Source organism: Equus quagga, chromosome 3, assembly GCF_021613505.1.
Source record: "Equus quagga isolate Etosha38 chromosome 3, UCLA_HA_Equagga_1.0, whole genome shotgun sequence".
Taxonomy (NCBI): domain Eukaryota; kingdom Metazoa; phylum Chordata; class Mammalia; order Perissodactyla; family Equidae; genus Equus; species Equus quagga.
Window position 1 is genome coordinate 134,528,940 of NC_060269.1, and position 12,036 is coordinate 134,540,975.

The 12,036-nt window shown below is 36.1% G+C and overlaps 1 protein-coding gene across 5 annotated transcripts in view; it reads right to left on the bottom strand.

Moving 5' to 3' along the window:
* Positions 1 to 12,036, bottom strand: part of TBC1D19 (TBC1 domain family member 19) — a 140,733-nt gene that overhangs the window by 100,734 nt on the left and 27,963 nt on the right. For all 5 annotated transcript variants that reach the window (XM_046657312.1, XM_046657311.1, XM_046657310.1 and 2 more), the window contains one exon: positions 6,939 to 7,014. In XM_046657312.1, the coding sequence (XP_046513268.1) occupies positions 6,939 to 7,014 (76 nt within the window). The remainder of the gene's footprint in view (positions 1 to 6,938; positions 7,015 to 12,036) is intronic.

Sequence of the window (12,036 nt, forward strand, 5' to 3'; positions counted from 1 at the left end):
TCGCTCCAGGTGTATAGATACTTAATTTTTCTCAGGTCCTCTTTGTGGAGGTAAATAAATAAGCCCTAAGTCTCAAAACTAAATGCTCCAAAAAAAATCATAGTTATTCCTATGCTATTATTTAAATAAAAATTTCAATGTACCCTTAGTGCACACACAAAAAAAGTGAAAGTAGCAAATAAGTTACTGAAAAATGAGAGTGCACTAATACAAAACAAAAACAAAGTAATGGTTTGTACCCAAAAGACTTCAAAATAAATAAAAAGCTTTTAAAACATTATTTAAAAGGAAAACAAATGGCCTTTTACATTTAAAATGTTTAAATAGGAAGACATTACCTTTTACTTAAACCCATATCCTCTCCAAATGAAATTACTGTTGCCTTCAAATCACTTTCCCTAGTAACTGGAGTCTGCGGTACTAACTCAAAGGATTCAAGTGTTTTATAAATAAGGTAATTGCTAAGCCACAAGAGGCAAAAAATTTACAAAAGAATTGCAATTATATTGAAATCTTTAAATAGATATTAGCTAGGGCCTCGCTACTTTTTTATAACAATGAAAGTACATAAGAAGTCTTTAAAAACCATATAATAAATATATAGCATGTAAAAAACTAAGAAATTATAAAATTTAAAAAATTACTTTCTTCACTCTGACAAAAAATAAAGCAAAATAATTACAACTCAGCTATCTACTGGCAAAAGATTTTAGCAATTCTCTCTGATTATAAAAGTAACAAGTTTATTCAAGATAATCTGGAAAAGAGAACAATATACAAAGAATAAAATAACAAATAAGCACCCAAAAATTTCCATCAGCCAAACATAATGAGTTAACATTTTGTTCTCTTCACTTTTTCTATGCATGGATGGGTACAACTGAGATAAATATGTATGTAGACATACATACATGTATATATATTTAATTAAAGTCGAATTATACTGTTTTATATTTTGCTTTTTCCATTTAAGATTATAATGTATGTACTTTCCTATTTCATTATACTTCTTCAAAGATGAGATTTTGTGTGTGTTTGTGAGGAAGGTTGGCTCTGAAACATCTGTTGCCAATCTTCCCCTTTTTGCTTGAGGAAGATTGCCACTGAGCTAACATCTGTGCCAATCTTCCTCTATTTCATGTGGGATGCCGCCAGCGTGTGGCTTGACGAGTGGTGCTAGGTCCACACCCGGGATCCCAACCTGTAAACCCTGGGCCGACCTAGGGGAGTGTGCAAACTTAACTACTATGCCACCAGGCCGGCCCCCAAAAATGACATTTTTGATGTCTGTATAATATTGTCTTTTAGAGATACGATGTTTATGTAAGCAAGCCCTACTGCTGTTCATTTAGATTCTTTTAAATTTTTTACTATTATCATGAACATAAATTTCTGTGTTTCCCTGATTCTTTCCTTTAGGCAAGGTCTAAAAATGGAATTACTAGGAAAAAGGGTATGAGTATTTTCTAGGAGGGGACATTTTCCATTTTTCATTCATTCAATTCACTTACCATTAAAAAAAATATCTATTGAGTATCTACCATGGCCCAAGCACTAGGCCAGATGTTGGAGATACAGTTGTGAAAAGAGAGACACTGGCCCTGCTTCACAGAGACTACAGAATCTAGGTGATGATACAGACAACCCGAGTATTGTCATAAGAAATACAGGGCACCTCCCATATGGAGGACTGGAAACACAAGAAAAATATCTGAGATCTGGGGATCAGAGAGCCTTCCTAAAGAAATTATCATCTAACCTAATACCTGAAGAATGTGCATAAGTTTGCCAGAAACACGTGGGATCTGAGATGAGGCAGTTTCTGGTAGAAGTAACAGCACGAGCACAGGTTCTCCTGCTGGAACAACTGAGGAGGTCAAGTATGATTAGAGAGAGAGAATTTATGTATATATGTGTAGTAGTGGGGAGGGGAGAGGCAGGATGGGGAGGGACAGTATGAAGAGGCGAGAGACGAGATCTAACAATAAAAAGGAAGGCAAGATCATTTACAGCTTTGTAAGCAAAAGTAAGGAACTGGAGCTCTGTCCTAAGTCTTGGAAGTTTTAAGAAATGGAGGGACAATACAGAAGGCAGAAAGACCAATTAGGAAGGGGATGAGATGAAGCACATATTGAAATGAACAAAATTCACGATTTTGCTAAGGTTACTGGATTGACAGGGAACAGGGTAAATTCAAGCACACAGCATATCTTGAATTTGCCTGAGCATTTCTGGAATAGATAGAGAAATAGGCTGAATACCATCAGGTAGTGTACACTCTGCAGCCAGACTGTCTGGGTTCCAATCCCAGCTCTTCCACTTAATAGTTTCATGAAGTTGGATCTCTCTAGGATCACAAGAGTAACTCACCTCACAGGGTTGTCATAAATATTAAATGAGTGAATACTTGTAAAGCACTAGAATGGTACCTGGCACATAATTAGAGCTCTAGGTGTTTATTAATATTATTTCATAAGAAAACTCACACTGTATATCAGTTTCTTCAAAAAGGCTTTGTCTGAATATAAATGGCACTTTATATCTGTGTTGATCTTCCAAAAAACCCACAATTCCAGTCTAATCATGAGAAAAACACCAGACAAATTCCAAGTGAGAGATATTCTACAAAATACTTGACCAGTACTTCTCAAAACTGTCAAGGTCATCAAAAACAAGGAAAGTCTGAGAAACTGTCTTAGCCAAGAGGAGTCTAAGGAAATAGGACAACCAAATGTAATGTGGTGTCCTGGATGGGATCCTGGAACAGAAAAGGGACACTAGGTTAAAACTATGAAAATCTGAATGAAGTATGAACTTTAGTTAATAATGTATTAATATTGGTTCACTAATTGTAACAAATGTACCACAGTAACGAAAGATGTTAATAGGAGAAACTGAGTATGGGGTCTATGTGAACTCTCCATACTATCCTCCCAATTTTTCCTGTAAATCTAAAACTCTTGTAAAAAATCAAGTCTACTAAAAATAATAAAATAAATTGTGATTCACCAAGAGGAAGGCAGTGTGTGCCTCAATTCCCAAACTTATTTGTCCATGGGACCCTTTTTTGTGGAGCATCTCACAGGGCTAGTATTCAGCGGAAAACACTCTGGGAAATGCTGATGCAGGATAAGAAGCCTCTTTCCCTCATCAACCTGGAATATTAAACACCAGTCTAGCTTGCCAAAAACTGCAAAGAGCTGATTTACATCCCAACTCTGTCAAGAGAGAAGTGAAGTTAAAATTACTCATGAAACTTTAATAGAAAAAAAGACAGAATCAAATTTTCCAAGGTGCAGTTCCAAAATATTTTATGCCCATATGTTTTACTGAATAAAAGGGGAGGGAAACCCTAACTGGATTTTTTAAAGTTGTTTTTGATTGTAAAGAGCAAAGAACACCCTGATAAGGAACCACCTGTCCCCAGCTCCTTCCCAGGGCTCCTACAAACTTCCTAGCCAACTCCCCTATAGCTCACAGCACTTTCTACTTTCTATTACAGCTACGGTGCCCAAGTCTTATTTCAATTATTAAACCATGAAGTTCCCTGAAGGCAGAATCGGTATCTAACTTATTTCTGAATCTCCATAGCACAGAAAATGTCTTCTACTTGTAGGCATTCAGTAAATCTCTCTTAAGTAAATATTATAATAATTGGTAGAAGAGATGACAAATGCCTTTACTATTAATTCACCACAAACTTACTAAGCTGGTGGTACAGAAAGGTCAGCATACTAGATGTTAGGTATACAAAAATGTTTTTCAATTGCTACTGCTTTCAACAGGCTTATAACAAAAGTCAGAGAGATGTGTACAGAAATTACCATAATAGAATGCAATTTGTGATAAGGACTATAAAATGATAGTGTGCTACAGGAGTCCAAAAGAGAGAGAGATCCTTTCCAAAGAGGATAATAGCATCAGAGAAAAGATGCCATCTGAGCTGACCCTCACAAAATAGATGGGATTTTCATAATGCAAAGCAGGCAAAAAGGGCTGTCCATGACAGGAAAACAAAATAAGAAAAGTGCTAACGATGCAAGACGAAAGGCAAAATGATTCATTTGGAAGGGTACAGAGGACATATAAGACAGCAGAGACTGATAAAGTGCAAGGGGAAGCTGGGGACAGACAGTAAAAACTCTTGAATGTGGGGTTTTGGAGCAGGAACTTCATTTGTTAGGTACTGGGAGTCTTCGAAGGTTTGTTAGAAGGCAGTGAGATACACCATAAGGGTTCATCTGCTCGTAGTTAAAGTTTATAGTATTGAGCATACATAAGTAGATGGGGAGAGAGATAGACTGAAAGTTGAGAGGTGTAAGAATAAGACAAGTATGTGAATTAACGCCTGAAACAAAGTAAGCACTCAATAAAAGACAGTTGTCATTATCGTCATCATCATCATCGTGATCACTATGGTAATGCCTAGGTAATGAAAAGGAAGAGAAGGCTATAAGACAATAGGAAGAAATAATTTATAGAACGTAGTGACTATTTGGATATGGAAAACTGAGATCAAAGATATTTCAAGTCCAAATTGGAAATGGAAACGAATTAACAGAAATAAAAACGTCAGGAAGAGATGTTCATTTTAGGAATGATATAACAAACTCAATTTTAGAGTTGAGTTTGATCTCAGAGAAGGAATGTGCAGTAGACAGTTGATCATAGAGAACAGGAGCCAAAAAAGATGTGGCAGCAAACAAAAGCTCTGGAAGCTTGAATGAGATGACCAGAATATTCTTAATAAATTAAGCGGAACATGTTAAAAATGAGTGTGATAGAGGTAGAAATAGGGGCTACACAAGCGTGGAAAAAATTAGGAAAACCCTAACTGGAAAGCAGATAATGAATAATGAATAATAAAGTAAATGGTAGAGGTAGGCTTAGGCCGAGGACTGGAATGGCAAATTGAAGTCTGATGGGGCAAGAGGATTATGAGGTGCAAGAGAGAACATGGTGGAATGGTAGTCACGAGATCCAGACTAGGTAGCTTTTGTGCAAAAAGGGGAGAAGTGCCCAACAAAACAGGGAGCTGAAGAACTAGATGACTCCAGGAGAAGAAATATAGGAAGATAGGTAGACAATAACTGCTAGAGGAGGCATTTAGTGTGACCATGGTTAAAGAATCAATTATTTCAACAAACGTTTATTGAGAGTATGCTGTGGGCTAGGCACTGTGCCTAGATGCTGGGGATAAAAAGCAGAGTCTCTGTTCTTAAAGAATGAAGAATTTAGTTCAGGGATTGGCAAACTTTCGGTATAAAAGCAGATAGTAAATTATTTTAGGTTTGCAGGTCATAAGGTCTCTATTGCAACTACTAAACTTAACTCTGACGTTGTAGTGCAGAGAGTCATAGATAAACTGTAAATAAATGAGCATGGCTATTTTCCAATAAAACATATTTTATTAATTCCTACACTTTTCAAGTATCACAGGATATTATTCTTTTGATTTTTCAACCAGTTTAAAATGTAAAAAAAATTCCTAGTTTGCCAACTATAAAAACAGATGGCAAGGCAGATTTGGCCCATGGGCTGTAGTGTGTCAACTCCTGATCTAGTGGGCAAGTCTAGAAAGAAAAGAGAGAAGTAGCACACATACTTACAATAGATAAACTTACGATTCGTGAATATTCTCAGCAACTAGCAGTAGGCTTTAAGAACAGACCTATTACTTACCTCTCTATCTGTTCTTTTCAGTCATGATAAGAAACCAACTTTTGTGTTTTATTTCTAACACTATGCTAAAACTGAGACTTTCTCTAAACTTTTTGGAAATTTTCAAATTTCACCAAAAAATATTTAGGCCCAATATTTTTAGTTTTATTTTCTTGAATATATATCTTTACAACAAAAGACCAAACAATTCTTTCACACATGTATCATTTAATGATTACGCTTTACGACATATTCATAATATTGTCTGATTACTAGCCCTACAGGTAGCACCCAGAGATAGAAATATATTACATATTTCCTCAAATATCTCCAAGTTTTTTGTTTATATTGCTTCCTTTCACCAGCTAACTTTGAGAGTTTTTTAAATGAAAATAAAAGTTGAAAAATAAAAATCTGCCTAACCACCACTGCTGTGGAACGTGGTAACTCAAAGCAGCAGAACACACCTCAGGAGCAGCAGAACCACTATGACAACTGGTGAAGCTGGGTGATGGGTTCGTGGGAGTTCTTTGGGGTACATATGAAATTTTTCATAATAATTTCTGAGACTATGACGGAGAAAGAAGGCCGACTCTGTGATGTCCACTAAACGCCTCAGCAGTGGCAGTCACAGAGTCCCCAGCATGTGAGGAAGGCTCACAAACAGTGCTAGCTCACAGGCAGGTGGTCCAGGCTGGGCCAAGGTAAGGACAGTTAAAAGAGTTAGGGGCACATGACAGAACTTACTACGTTTCCATTTTCACAGCTTTTTACAGTTCTTCGGTTTAAATTATTTAATTCTTTTAAAGTGACTTTTAGTTGTTTTCAGTCCATTTTAGATACAAGGTGCATTTGGGTTCTGTAACAGAATACAATCAGTAATAACAACCTGCTGTGAGAAAAAATGTATTTCAGATACAGTATCAGTAGCACTGGCTTCAAAAGCCAAAATTCTAAGGGAAGAGTGAATCAGTTCATTCTTACTTCATTCTTTTATTACCACAGAGCATGAAGAACAAACGGCTGCATAATACTTTTATTATATTTTAAATTTCAGGCCAGTATAGCACATTAGGATTATTATAGTTACAGGTGTGATCCTCAGCTACTGAGAGCAGAAAGGAAGAGCATGCAAATATTATTCCCATCACTTTAGTGGTTCTCACCCAGGCTTTCATATGATGCATAATACATACTCCTGACATCAATAAGGATCTTTCACTCTGCTTTACATAACTTAGTGTGAAAAAATAAAATTAAAAAGAACAATAGCCAACCTGTGCTTTCCTCATATATACCAAAGGTTCTTTCAGATGCTCAGGAGGCGCAGCAGGATGACTAGGTGAAGGAAACCTAGGGACAAAAAGAGGCAGCCAAACATTGTGCATTATTCTTGGTGAACTAGTTCTCTTGGTTAGAAATTACTCACCTCTGTAGTCCATGTTATAAATGAAATGGAATATTTGTTAGCAGTTTTATGTTTACATAAGGTGCAACAGTCTAATAAATCTTTAATTCTTACCTATTAGTATTGTAGTTTTAGATTAGCAATTTAATTACTAGCTAAAAGTTAAATTGCATGATAATCTGAATTTATAAATTGAGGTAATTTTAAAATTATTTAGCTCTGTAAATGCTCATATGAAATTTGTCATAACTGTTCTATATAGCATATAGATACTGTAATTTTTAGAAGAATTTTTTAAGGTTGAAAAAATTCATTAACTTACTAACATATCAGCTCTTTTCATTTCTCCCAATCTCCTTTTCCATATGATTATATATTTTTTACATAGTTGAAATGATAATATAAATACTATCTTTCATAATAGCTATCTTTTAATATATAATACATATTCACAAATTTAATAAAAATAGAAAAGAGAATAAGTAACATTACAATTTATATTCAAAATATTGTTTTTATTAAGAAAACAGATGTATTTATTCAACAAATATTTGAACCATTCTAGGTACCAAGTATACAGTGGTGATTAAGATAATATATCCTGTTCTCATGTACCTAACATTCTAGTAGAGAGAGACAGTCAATAATTATAAAAACAAATCAATAAATGGAATAATATCAGATAGTAACAAGTACCATGAGAAAATGAGAGCAGGATGAGACAGAAATGATTTGGAAGGGCAGGGATGATGTCTAGCTAATATTTGAACTAAGACATGAGTGAAAAGAAGCAGCCAGCCATGCAAAGATCTGCGGGAAGAACATTCCATGCAGAGGGACATGCCCTGAGGTAGGAACATCTGGAATGCTTAAAAATCAGAAAAAGCTAGAATGGTTGGAATATAATGCCAGGCATAGAGTGATATGAAATCACAGAGAAAGCAATAGGAAAACACAATAGTTCAGCATTTACTTAGAAGTTTCAAGCTCTTTCACAACAATCTCTAACTTCTATTGAAATTAGTCATAGGACTTGTGCATACAGCAAAACAACAATGTTCCAATAATCAAGAACCATACACTTAATTCTCAAGAAATTCCTCGTCCAAAGTGGGACATTACCATGTAAAGGGTTAATAATAAGCCACTTGCACCTATCCTGGAACCTAAACATAAAAGACTCAAATGTCCATAAGAAACATTTCTGGAATAAAAAATAACCTACCCACCTAATCTATAAGACAGTTCCACTAACTGATTATTTCTGGCTGTTTTTCCATGAAAATCTACATTCTATGTACCTAAATAAATCACTTTTCCCCTATTCACAAATGAAAAAAAATGATAATCTCTGGATATCTCAGTATTTCTTATAGGCGAGATAGTTTAAAAACTATATATTCCATACTGCTCAATATATCATTTGTAAAGGGACATGTGGTTTATAATTAAATATTGCTCTAAAATTCTTCCATTTTAATGGTAATTATTTCTAAATTGAATAAAACTTAAAAATTTAGGATTGAAACTTGAGAGTACTTACTGATGATCTTAAGAGTTATTTAATGCTCAAAGAAATTTATCCCAAAAAACAGGTAACAATAAGTGGCCCTCCAAAAAGTATTAATATTAAAACCAAAATCAAGTTAGATATTTATTCATTGAGAAATATTTAATGAGAGCCTACTAAGTGTTCAAGGTAAGAGAAGCAGTGAACAAAACAGGCTAAAATCTCTATCCTCATGGAGCTCATATTCAGTAATACGGAGAATGAGGGTCATCAGATAGGAACAATGCAGAAACCTGCATATCACTCGTGACTCTTCCCTCTTCCTGTCCTTCAAATCCCCTAACTACTTCTCATCTTTTTCTACCCCACTCATACTGTTTTAGACAACCAACATTTCTTGCCTGCATTCACCTGACAGATTCTTAAGCAGCCTCCCCCCTTTCCACATGATTTTCAACCTATTTGCCAATTTGCCTGGCTGTAGCCAGGAGCAATGTCTTCCTTATTCACGAGGGATTGTATTTCTAGTGTCTAGCATAATGCCTGTCCCATATTAGATAACCAGTACGCTGTTGAATGAGTAAGATGCAAACATGAGCACTTCACTACTCTGCTTAAAATTGTAAAATGGCACCAAATGCCTTGAATAAGAAGCACATTCCTGCCTACAGATCTAGCATGATCCTTTACCCTGTCCCTTTCCCCTCTACCATCCAGCCATACAACTTTTGTTCCTCCAATGTATGACATCTTTTCCCACCTTTAAACCTCTGAGCCTGTTGTTCACTTCTGCTTAAAGCACTTTTCCCCTCTACTCCTTCCCCTAATTCTAGTTTAGCTTTTTGATCTCAGTCTGAACATTGTTTCCTTTAGTAAACCATTATGACAACACCAATCTGGAGTTAAGTGTCTACCCTATGTGCTCCTTGTACTTACCCTATCATAGCACTTATTCTATTGTACTATAATTGCCTCTTTAAAGTCTGTGTGCCCCACTGGGATGTCAGCTCCATGAAAGCAGACTATCTAGCTTGTTCCTTATCCTCAGCACCTAGCTCAGTGCATAACACACAGCAAGTACAAAGTAACATTTGAAACTAAGAGGGCAAAGAAGAATTACTGATTAGGACGTTTTGAAGGTACCCACATATACTGCCTGAGCACTCTTCCAGCAAATGCCATGAATGTCTATAAAGACATACCCAATCTTGTGGTCTAGTGTAAGGTACCCATTACCCAAAATTTTTCCATTTGGGGCCCACTACTGTTCGACACGTCTCCAAGGTATGGAAGACACTTGCATATATAAACTGTAGGGGAGGAGGACATTTCCTCTCCTCAAATGGGGGTTCGTCTGGCTGGAGAACGAATTAAATTCACATGAGACAGAATAGCAAGAGAAAATTAAACAAAGCTTTTATGAGGAACCATGGCCCAGGGCCTTTCTTCCCGAAGGAAGAAAGGGCACCGAAGAAGTGGGGTGCACACAGTGGTTATATACCCCCAAAACGGGGTGTTTCACATGTGATTGAAATGTCCCTCCCACAACAGTCACAAGATTGCCCTGTCAGCACAGCGCTTGATGGACACAGCAGGTAGTGGTCTGCTATCTTGGTGGGCGTAGCTGGAGGCAAGTCGATTGTCTGGAGCTGGGCGGTCACAGGTGAGCTCAGCAATCAGTTCCTAGCCTAAGGAAAGATGCTTAATCCTTAAAGAAATGCCAAAGTTGGGAGGGGGAGGGAAGTCAGTTACAGGAGGTTACCAGACTAGCACAATAAAATGCAGATTTTAAGTCCTTGCCTTTGGTATTGATTAAGAGTTTCTAGAGAGAAGGTCATCTCCTTTCTTCTTCCTGGTACAGAGAGGGAGGCACCTTTACAGATAGAGATTTACCTTACAAATGTAAACGTGTCCTAACAAAGGGCAAGTTCCATTCCTCAGAGCCTCCTTCCCTGTCCCAGTTTACCAAAAGCAATCAACCTCAAATAGTCCTGATACCAAAGAGACATATCTTGGGGTGGCCAATTCCAGGTCCCCACACTACCATAACAGTAGACTATGATATATGTTTTTATAATATAAACATATATATAGAAGATTAAATAAAAAGGTTTATATGCTGGCTTATATGCCTCTTTATGTTCCTTAAAGGAAAATGATACGTCGTCTAATTCTTTATAAACTGCTCTACACAAAATACAAATGAAGACTAAGACGCAGAAAGAAATCAGTGCATTTTCCATGTAAAGCCTGTCTTAGTTAAATATTTATAGTAAGTTTAGGATTAATAATTACACTGAGCTTCCTCAGTTCAACAAATATTTATCATGTGTTAGCATTAGTAGGTGGCTCAATAACTACATATTGACTCAATGTCATTTATTTGATGCTATAGGAGATACTAAAAGAAATATAAGACATAATTCTTCCTTCAGAACACTTTTAATCTAGGCAAGAAATAAGATATATGTGAGATGTAGTAAAATGTATGGGCTTTGGAATTAGCTAGAGGCAAAGCCCTAGCACTGCCATTTACCAGCTATACGATCGCCATTATGTTACTTAAAGGTAACCTTAAGGTCTAAGCCTCAGTTTTCTCTTTTGTAAAATGATGCTAACAATAAATTCTACTTCATAGGGATGCTGTGAGGATTATATTATAGAGGGCAATGCATATAAAGTGCTTAGCACAGTGCTCGACATAAAATAAGCATTCAATCAATGTAAATTATCATTCATATAATGTTAAATAGTTATTAACACAACAATAGTTAAACAAAGTAGGCAATCTGAAGTGAGAAGAGTTAACTTGGGCTAGAGTTACAAGTTTCATGCAAATAACAGAATACAGAAATTTTTCTGCTCTGTTTGTTAAATAAGAATCTGACTAAAATCTTTGGAATATTTACTAAAATAAGTAAAATAAAGTGAGCAATTTTCAGGTATGATCTGTATAGCTCATGTGTCCACACGTCTATCAGGCATGAGAGTATTTTTTTTAAAGCTCCAATTATTTAACCTAATGAATACGTCTACTTTTTATTTTTTGCTTTCTTTACTTATCCATCTAGTGGTTTCTGCCAGTTAAAACTGCAACAGAATATGTGAAGTCCACTTCTTCTTCCGATTTATGTTAGGGGAAACACTTCTTCCCACTCGGGATGAGTCCTTCCATGGGAAAGAGCTCCATTGCTGTAACATTCTTGGCCTCTCTCCAGGGCTGTACTCACTACACCACAGAAGAGGTTTAATGCCTTAGCCAACTTTTAAATTTTGGAAGAATAAGCTGAACATGCTCACCAATACTTTTAACAGGAAGGTTAAGTCTATTTAATTCTGGAGTTCAGTTAAAGGACTCACTTTGCTTTTGTACGAAACTATGTCCTCCTACATAGTCTTCATCAGAAATGAAAGTATAATTTTGATCTCTCATTTGCCTTTAAGTTTCATCTCATTT